This window comes from Coffea eugenioides, chromosome 8 (assembly GCF_003713205.1).
Source record: "Coffea eugenioides isolate CCC68of chromosome 8, Ceug_1.0, whole genome shotgun sequence".
Taxonomy (NCBI): Eukaryota; Viridiplantae; Streptophyta; class Magnoliopsida; order Gentianales; family Rubiaceae; genus Coffea; species Coffea eugenioides.
Window position 1 is genome coordinate 6,470,492 of NC_040042.1, and position 9,675 is coordinate 6,480,166.

Genomic DNA, 9,675 nt, shown 5'->3' on the forward strand with positions numbered 1-9,675 from the left:
TGGAGAACTAAAATGCTGCAACATGGTTGACTATGTCTTTATGTTTCTCTCTGGATGTTTTTTGTTTGAACATGCATTTTGTGTTTGAGGTATTTAGCTATTTTTGTGTCAGACCGTTGCCTGATGGAGCAGTGGCTTGACAACTCTTTGTTATGTGATATTATCGTCTGTTCACCAAGTATTTATGCGGACTGAAGACAAAATATGATTTTTTTTTTTTAAAGTTGTTTCTTGCCTTTTAAAAGTCTGGAAACTCTCAGTCTCACTTCACTTAGGAAACCCCATTGTCTGCTTTTAATTCAGATGCTGATCAAAGATTTGGATATTACAGTTTCAAGAATGAGGACAAAAAGATGTTGCTTTTAGAAAAGCACAAACAAGCTTCTACTGTTTGGTGTCGAGCTGATGCTTTAAGAAGTCAAAGACGTATTTTGTCGGACAGCAATTTGGGTGTGCAAAGAAGATGATCAAATGTTGATTCATATTTGATCGGAGGATGTCTTAGCACTGTACTTCCGTGATTATTGCTCTCGGTCAGCTATCCCCTTGGTCGGAAAAACACAATAAGTGCCAGGTATAGAAAATTAAGCTGGAGCAACACAGGTGGATAGAAATCTGTAGAGCATGGCCATATCTGCTTAAAATCCTGATTTTGGCAGGTTTTACCTTGTCTCCATGTTCCTGAATCTGAAAAGGGTATCACTACCAATATATTTACACTCGGCCAAACTGAGTTAACTTCCTCTCACATGAAATTGCATCCCTTTCCCTTGAAATATATTTTATCCCCCCAAGTACTTTTAAAATCCATTCGCTATGTCTCTTCGAAACCCCAGTGGAATTCAAACCCGAACCCCAACCTCATCATCAGCCACCCAACTCTAGTCCTCATTGAGTCATGCAACTCAATGCCTGAACTGAAGCAACTTCAAGCCCACATGACCCGTACTGGTCTCATATTCCACCTCTTCCCCATCAGCAGACTTCTATCCTTTTGTGCCTTAGATCCCAATGGAAACATCCATTATGCCAATCTGTTATTTTCCCAAATTTTGCATCCCAATACATATATTTGGAACACTATGATAAGGGGTTATGCGAATTCCCCATTTCCTGAAATGGCTTTGTTCTTTTTTAACAGAATGATTAGTGAAGATGTCGAAATGGATAATAAAAGTTATGTTTTTTCGCTGAAAGGATGTGTGTTTTTGAGTGGGATTGAAAGGGGACTATTGGTGCATTGTAGGATTTGGAAAGTGGGTTTTGTGGATGATTTGATTGTGAGGAACGCTCTGGTACATTTTTATAGTGAGAAACGGCAATTGTGCAATGCAAAAACAGTTTTCCATGAGAGTACTGTGAGAGATGTGGTGTCTTGGACCTCGATGATTGATGGCTTTCTCAGAAAGAGTATGGCTGATGAGGCCTTGAATTTCTTCCAGAAAATGTGCTCAAGTGGTTTTGAGCCTAATGAGGTTACAATGATAGCAGTGTGTTCTGCATGTTCCCTTAAGGGGGATTTGACTTTGGCAAGATCAGTTCATGAGCTTGTGGCAAGGAAAGGTGTGAAATGTAGTCTTAATCTGATGAACTCTATTCTAGATATGCATGTTAAATGTGGTGATTTGGATAAAGCTGAGAAGATTTTTCAGGAAATGGACGTAAAGGATGTGTTTTCATGGACAAGCATGATCAATGGCTATGCCAAAAATGGAGACATTGAGTTGGCAAGGAAGTGCTTCAATGAGATGCCCCAGAGGAATGCAGTTTCTTGGACTGCAATGGTTGCATGTTATTCCCAAAACAACAGGCCAAGAGAGGCCCTGGAGATTTTCTCTAAAATGGAAATGGAAGGATTTATTGCTACAGAGAGTAGTTTGGTCTGTGTGCTCTCTGCTTGTTCTCAATTGAGTTGTCTGCACACAGGAAAACGGATTCATGATTATTATGTCAAGCAAGAGCGTGTAACTCTTAGTCTGATCCTAGCTAATGCGTTAATAGACATGTACGCTAAATGTGGTTGCATTGATGCTGCTGCAGACATCTTTAATAAGATGCCAGAGAAAGATTTGGTTTCTTGGAATTCACTCATTGCAGGAAATGCTTCTCATGGGCATGCTGAAGAGGCTCTTGTCCTCTTTGAACAGATGATAAGTATCGGCTTCAAGCCTGATAGTATCACATTTGTTGGCATCCTTTCAGCTTGTGCTCATGGTGGATTAGTCAATCAAGGTTGGAATTATTTTAGAAACATGAAAGTCCATGGGTTAATACCGACAGTGGAACACTATGCGTGCTTGGTTGATTTGCTTAGTAGAGTTGGGCACCTTGAAGAAGCCCATGGGTTGATAAAACAAATGCCAATGCAACCAGATGCTGCTGTCTGGGGTGCCTTGCTAAATGGTTGCAAAATGCATGGAAATCTCAAGCTGGGTAACCTTGCAGCTGACAAACTCATCTTTTTGGATCCTAAAGATAGTGGCATTTACACACTTCTTGCTAGTTTATGTGCTAAGGAAAGGAAGTGGAGTGATGTAAAGATGGTTAGAAGCATGATGAAAGCGAAAGGCACCAAAAAGAATCCAGGATGTAGCTTTATAGAAGTGGATGGCAAGTTTCACGAATTTTTGGTTGCTGATGAAACACATCCTGAGTCAAAAGCAATCTACCTACTGTTAGATGAGATTTTCCTGCTATCAGAACTGGAATTGTATAGTTCAGGTCACGAGTACACTTGTGATTTCTCTCCCGTGTAAGGAGTCCAACAAAATCTATATAAGTTTTTACAATCTTGTGTACCATAATATTCACTTAAAACATTTGTGCAGAAAATTCCATGAATAGAATTGGTACTGCTTCCTACCAAGGAGGATGTCACCGTTGTGTTAACAAAAGAGCTGACTATTTCAGAGCATGGTGTCTTGGTAAAGTTTGTGAAAGTGCATGAATTCTAAACAGGGTGTGATAGCAAGTGCTCAAGGTTTCACCAAGTTCTGTATCAAGGATTATTTGCAAAATGCCTCAGAATGGGAGAACACAGAAGCCAAACCATGGAAGCTTAAGTTATTTGACTAATCCCCAATGTATAGCAGAAATCAATGTGGAGTATATGAAGCTGCACTCTGCTCTGTAACATGTGCCAACCATGTCAATGCAATTCCAACTAGAAAATGTGGTTCACAAACAAAATGCCCTTATTTCAAGCGTCTGCTATTTCATCTGCCAGTTTCTTTAATAGTTTATGGTGGAAACTACAATTCACTGGTTCTTAGAAAAGTCACTGCTGATGCTAAACCTTTTTGTCCAGAGCTCACTGAGGCATTTCATGTGGAGTTTGACACTCTTGAGTCTTCACTACACAGGCTGCTGGCAACCGGTTCCTACTTTTAGTTTGATTGGTAAGTAAAGATTACTTGAGGCGAAGTAACTGATGTTGTGGTTGCTGCATCTTCCTGTAAATATGTGTTCTAATGTGTATCTAATGTGTAGCAGTGGCACTTCAGATGTATATTGGAACACAGCTATGTTGCGGTTGCTGCATCTTCCTTAAAATATGTGGCCTAGTGTGTAGCAGTGGCACTTAAAAGGTATACTAGAATACAGCTGGCTTAAGCATGTTTGTGTTTTAGAGCTTGAATCAGCTCCAGTGAAAAGATTATTCACATAGCAGCATTCTGTGATTTCAAGTAGTAGCAGTTTCGCTGGTAAGAGCATGTTATGCTCTGGTTACCGTCTTGTACCACATAGCTTTACAAACCCCCCCCCCCCCCCAACACGCACAAAGCCATAAGGGAATGTGGGAGAAATTTTACTCACCTGGTTTAAACTTTGCCCATGTCCTTCTGACAAATAAACTGTAACTACATTCAGGGGAATACCTGTAGAAATGACAAAGACACTCTCATACACATTTTTGTATTAGAATATCCAATTTGATGCAATTTTGTGAGACGCATTTTTTTATGAGAATTTTGCTAGTATGCGGTAAGGTTTCTGGAGATTGAATCTTCATCAAGGAACAATGGTTTATTATTTTCAGAATAGACATATATATACAAACATTCAGGTAGCTGCAGTTAAGTGCGACTTTTCTAAGACGGCTACAACTGCAAACATTTTGCCACCCAGTCGAGCAATGGAACCAAAACAAGCAGCTCATTGAGGTCACAGACGGAATTTCTTGGTGCAAAATTTAATTTTTGAACTCCTAGAATTCCAATCAATCTGGCTCTAACTGAGCTGTAATGAAGGCTCTTATCCTTGTTTTTTTTTTTGGTTGAAATTTGTTATTGAAGAGTAGACGTCTTTGGTGTTATACTCTGTGAAGAAGCTTCATCAAATAATTGGTTCATGAGATTATATGTTCCAAGAACTCACATGCAGGAAGCTGATTGTTAAGTACTTCATGCATTAACTGTTGCTCCTAAATAAAGGACCCTCTTCAAGGCTTCTGGACATATATCTGTTTTCCGTGCTTGATGAATTGAAACATTTTGTCAGGAATAATCCGGGATCTTAGGCAAGAGTGAAGAGTATCCTGATGCAACAACAAGACAAACAGGAGCTAAGAGGCCTGGAAAACCTTAGGATTTAAACATCCCATGACTAGAGTGAAACGCAATGGTCTCCTTGTCGAGATCAATCACCAACGGCAACTTAACCAGCAATGGAACAACATGCCAATGACGCACTTTTCAATGTATAGCGAATGGTAAAAGAAGATTCAGGACCCAAGTGGGACAATTCATGTTACCTTCCTATAAGTCAAATTTAAGAAGATAACTCTATAGTAGTTACAAGAAGTTACTGTGTTCAAAATGCCTAACAGAATTTGGATCCCTAGGGATGGACATTACAAAGGATCAGTCTTAAGCTCCTTTCCACTTCCAAAATAGACAAAACACTTCTTGTAAGCAAAGATAATTACATCTGAAACATGAGTATAGCTAAAGAGTGCAAATCCATTAGCCTACCCTCTGTAGTTAAAAGGCTTTTGAGTTAGTCATAAAGATTTTCTGTTACCAACTGGAAAAGTCTACTAGGAAAAACTGTGATGTTATGTACCAACTGCAGAAAGCAACTTGGTAAATATGAATTCGACAGGAATGCATGTTGCTTCTCGCAGTAGACTACCTCCTTGCTTGCCTAGGCTTACTTTTTCAGAATTTTGACGAGTAATTTGGAGATTGTCCCCATTCTGCTCCGACAAGTTACTCCTTTTTGGTGGATACAAAAAGAACTCCTCTGCCGGGGGAAAATTGGTTGTCTTTGCTTCAAGACCTGAGTCACCAAAAGTTTTGCTGGCTTGTTCACCTTTCTCATCTCTAGCAGGAGGGTGGGGGTTGGTGATGTAGCACACAGGAGTCCTTTTAGAAGTTCTCCAAACTAGTTGATGGGCACTACTATCAGCATTACCATCCATCTGACCGGAACTATTCTTCCTAACAAGAAAAATTGCAGGAATGTCCTCCAATACTTCTACTTCAATAGGGTACCCTATGATGGCCTTCTTGTTTGATTTGCTCATTAGAGAAACAAGAGGGACATGCTCTTTCCGGTAGCTAGCTTGAACAGTTATATTGACATCGATCAACATTGTTTCCATCATATTATGCTGGTTAGCATGGACTGGCCTAAAGCAGAGGCTATCAGAGTCTTCCAAGTACTTGCCTCCAGTAAGAGAACAAAAGAGACTTTTGTCCTCCAAAGCCAAGTGTTCAGCAGATTTGCTGTCAACTCTGTAATTTCTTTCTTCCTTACATGGAGTATCCAGCAGCACTATATCCTGTATGTTGCGTGATCGTTTTCTGGACACTGCAAAACTTGTTCCATTAGTTACAGTGCTTGGAGTTCCACCTGAATTGTGCGTGCAAGGCTGTTCATTTGAGTTCAAGTTCTGAGAACCTGCACCACTGGCAATCTTGGCGTCAGGAGAAGATTCGGATGTGTAACTCAGATGCTCCTCCAGCAAATTAATGCTTCGCTTTTTGCTTCTATTCTGAAAGCTGCCTGAATTCCTCAGTAAAGATGTATCAATTTGATATATACAAGAGTTGTTATGTCTAAGATGTCTCAAAATATTCAACTACTTCTGGAACTAAATGAAACAAAAATACTTTGAACATCATCATTTTTTTCAGGTGCTTTGCTCGCTGTTATTGTAAGATAGTTTCTTTAAAAACCATTTGCTCTATTTGGATCCTTGAGTTTTTCAAAAATTAGTTTTTCAGATACTATAAAATTTTTTAAAAAGTACCCTAAAAGATACTCTAAAAAGTAGTTTAAATTTTTTTTAATGTATAAAAAATATCCCAAAATATATTCTAAAAACTCTACTACTCTTGAATATTCCAAAATATATTCTAAAAATATTCCAAAATATACTCTAAAATCCTGCTAGAGTAAAATTTTTCAAAAAATCTCCAAAAACAGCTAATCCAAAAGGAAAGCACCGCACAAGGATCTAGGGGAAGTAGAAAATGATTCGTGAATGCATTAGGTGATCTTGGTGAATTAAAACCACCATGTACATGTGTCACTGGCGCCCGTGCAATCAATGGCATTTCTTACTATGTTAAAGTGCCTTTCTTTGTTCATAGTTATATCCTCATTTTGTACAAAAATAATTAGTTAGAGAAATATCAAATATCTGTGATGAATATGAACTCTGCCATAAAGTAACAAGAGCACATTAAAGGTATTTTGTCAACCTGTGAGTTGTTTGACTCTGCGTCCATTATCCTTGAAACAGCTCTCAGAGAAACCAGATACCCGTGACTCAGCAGAATCTTTTTCCTCTGCTAAACTGGACACTTGGTAATGGTCTTCTGTTACACATGCAGAGGGAATAACCTTGGATGACTGACAATGAAGAACTGAGTTCTCAGAAGAAGCTTTTTCAACTGGCAAGTAAACACATTTGCTTCTCTTAGCCCGGCAAAGAGGTCCTTGCTTCACATTATCTGTTGCAAAAGCAAAAACGATGGTTTTGGTTTAAACCAAATAGACAGTTTGTGGACTTCATTAATGCATTAGCATAATTAGAAGATTATCTGATTCAAACAAAGTCTAAAACGATTTTCTGCACGTCAGACTTAAATAAATTGGGCATCTATTACAGACTCTTGAAAGGTTGGAAGAGAATCCTGCTCTAAAAGAAGCTCTATGACCCTTAGATTTGGTAAGACTGTCATTTGAGGCTGTGCACTAGGACATCACCTCTCTATGTTGCTTCCATTGATCTTTCTACTTGTCTGAAACATGATCATTCTTACATCCTTAATTTGTGAATACGTATTCCAAAAGTTCATGCATGCAACATTCCGAGTATAACTCATCAGCCACTTCGAAGAAAGCAATCGTTCATATCAGGCTCTGATATGAAGGATTTCATCAACTAAGCAGTTTTAAGTACCTGGAGTTTTATGACTTTTTTCCTGCTCTTGTTTTTCAAGTTGAAGGGCATGAAGAACAGCATCTTCTCGATGAGCATATTTTCCATTCTTTATAGCAAGAGAAGACTGGACTGATTCAGCATCCTTGATAAAACCATCAAACTCAGCAGACCGGAATGCTTTTATGCGCTTGGATGTTTCCAAATTGTGCCACTCCCTATAAATTCATCATTACCAGAAATGAGTACAACCAAGCCCCGCCTAAATTGGAATTTGTTGGAATGATAATTGGATTATTAAATCTTATTAGGATTGGCACAAGACATATTCCCAACATAGATATTAACAATCTCATTAACAAGAAGGACTAAAAGGGATCCATAATTTCTGATGCGACATCAATAAAATGAGGCAGGGAACCAAATATATCGATCTCAAGGTGGTGAGGACCAGCTATCACAGCTTTCCCCTTCTATTCAACTGCTGAAACCACTTAATATTCAACAATTCCAAATAGTAATTAATCACAAGAAAGATTGTTCCTAGCGTAATTGAGCCATAAACACTTGCATCACTTCAAAATCAAAGGCAAAGCCATAGGTGGTCTGCCCTTGGGGAAAATGTCATCTTCATCTTGTGTTTAATTAGTGTCATATGCAACATCTTCATAAACTACTGGACAAAGACCGTACAGGTACATTCCTAATTCAAGTAACACAAGAATGAAAAATACAACACTACTGTCCAGAAGAGCTATCTATGTAGTTTGATCCAATAAACAAAAGCAACTTGACACAAACTTCGCATTGTCAAGGATTTCATGATGTTATGGAAATTATCGCAAATAAATACCCAAACAATAAAGTAAAACAAAAGACTGCAAAATATCCAACAAAAAGTTTCATTCTACTAATTTTTATCTGGTCTTTCTTTTTGTTTTTTTTTTCTCTTTCTTCTTGTTTCTTGAATAAGCCTACTTAGAGAAGAATTCAAACCCCCCCCCAACCCCCCCCCCCCCCCAAAAAAAATAATAATGGAACCACAGAAAACGGTTCACAAAATAAAAAGAAGGGGGGGACAGCCTCATCAAACGAAGAGGAAGAAATATATCGGGGAAATGCAAAACAGAGCTTACACAGAACCATTTTCTTTGCCGAGAAGTTTGATTGGTGTTTTAACAGCCGAAGGAGACAAATGCTTAAGAGGGCAAGCGGCTTCATCAAGCCCCACAACTTTTCCAGGCCACCATGACCCATTTTTCCTCTGCACCCAAACTAAGCTTCCCACAGCTAACCCCATGGTTTCTCTCCCTTTCTCTCGCTCTTTCTTGCTCAAGAAAACATGAAAAGGAAAAACAAGAGCATAATTGAGGTGGGTTTTTTCTCATTCTTAAATGGGTTTTAGCTTTCTTGGGGTTTAAGATGAATTGGAAGTGCTCCCAACCGAACACCTGTAGCCTGCACTGAACTCTGAAGATGTTAGTGGTACAGAGTGTTGTACTGTGTCCAATGGCGGTTGGCTACCTGTAATTTGAATGTACGGACCGTTGTCTTTTCCTTTTTTATTTTAATATTTGAGAGTAAAAATACATTTGCTTTTCAGTTTTCACCCCTAGGGATCCTGCCGGTTGATTTGATGGCATTTTCATTTTATCTTATTTTAACTTCCTGCACCTCATTTTGAATTTTTTTTTTATTTTTTGGTATTAAACGAATAGACTGAAAGGCCTTTCTAATTCTTTAGGTTTATAATGTTTAAAATTCAATTTCTGCACATGATTATTGTAAAATTCAATTTGTGGGGAAATAGTTGGATTATTATGGGAGACTTGAATGACATTATCAAAAATGGGGAGGGAACAAAAGACTTGAAAGCAGTTTCAAAGATTTCAAAAATTTTTATAAATCAAAATAAGCTAATGGATTTAACCTAACAACGATAGTATGTTTGACAAGCATTTTGTAATACTCAGTTGTATTAGTAAAATTGAATTTTTCAAGAAAATATCATTTAAAATTTAATTTTTACATATATATTATAGATTTAATAGTAATAATATATTACATTGTTAATGTATATAAATTTTACTCATATTTTTATTTTATTTATCTATTGAACTTCTAAATATGCATTACTTTTGTTATTCTAATACTTTTTCTTCTGTATCTCTAAAAAAGAAGTCGTTTCACGTGAAATGTACACCATCGGCCTAGGTGCATTTTCTGCATTTTAGGGAAAAATTATTGCTGTCGGAGTATTTTAAAAATTCTTTTGAACTTGT

The 9,675-nt window shown here is 37.9% G+C and overlaps 2 protein-coding genes across 3 annotated transcripts; one reads left to right on the top strand and one right to left on the bottom strand.

The window, feature by feature from the left end:
* The first annotated feature begins 713 nt into the window (after positions 1–713).
* LOC113781509 (pentatricopeptide repeat-containing protein At2g22410, mitochondrial-like) lies at positions 714–2,823 on the top strand. The gene has a single exon (XM_027327461.1). The coding sequence runs from the start codon at positions 750–752 to the stop codon at positions 2,754–2,756; it is 2,007 nt and encodes a 668-aa protein (XP_027183262.1). The 5' UTR covers positions 714–749; the 3' UTR covers positions 2,757–2,823.
* A 1,912-nt stretch (positions 2,824–4,735) lies between these two features.
* LOC113781013 (uncharacterized protein At1g51745-like) lies at positions 4,736–8,786 on the bottom strand. Of its 2 annotated transcripts, none has more exons than XM_027326837.1 (4): positions 8,530–8,786; positions 7,415–7,611; positions 6,711–6,962; positions 4,736–5,904 (listed from the first exon to the last, which is right to left on the bottom strand). In XM_027326837.1, exons 1-4 carry the CDS (start codon positions 8,691–8,693, stop codon positions 5,057–5,059), a joined length of 1,461 nt encoding a protein of 486 aa, XP_027182638.1. In that variant the 5' UTR covers positions 8,694–8,786; the 3' UTR covers positions 4,736–5,056. The 2 variants fall into 2 exon arrangements, with proteins under 2 accessions (XP_027182638.1, XP_027182636.1); XM_027326835.1 differs by having other exon boundaries at positions 4,736–6,009.
* Positions 8,787–9,675: the final 889 nt, after the last annotated feature.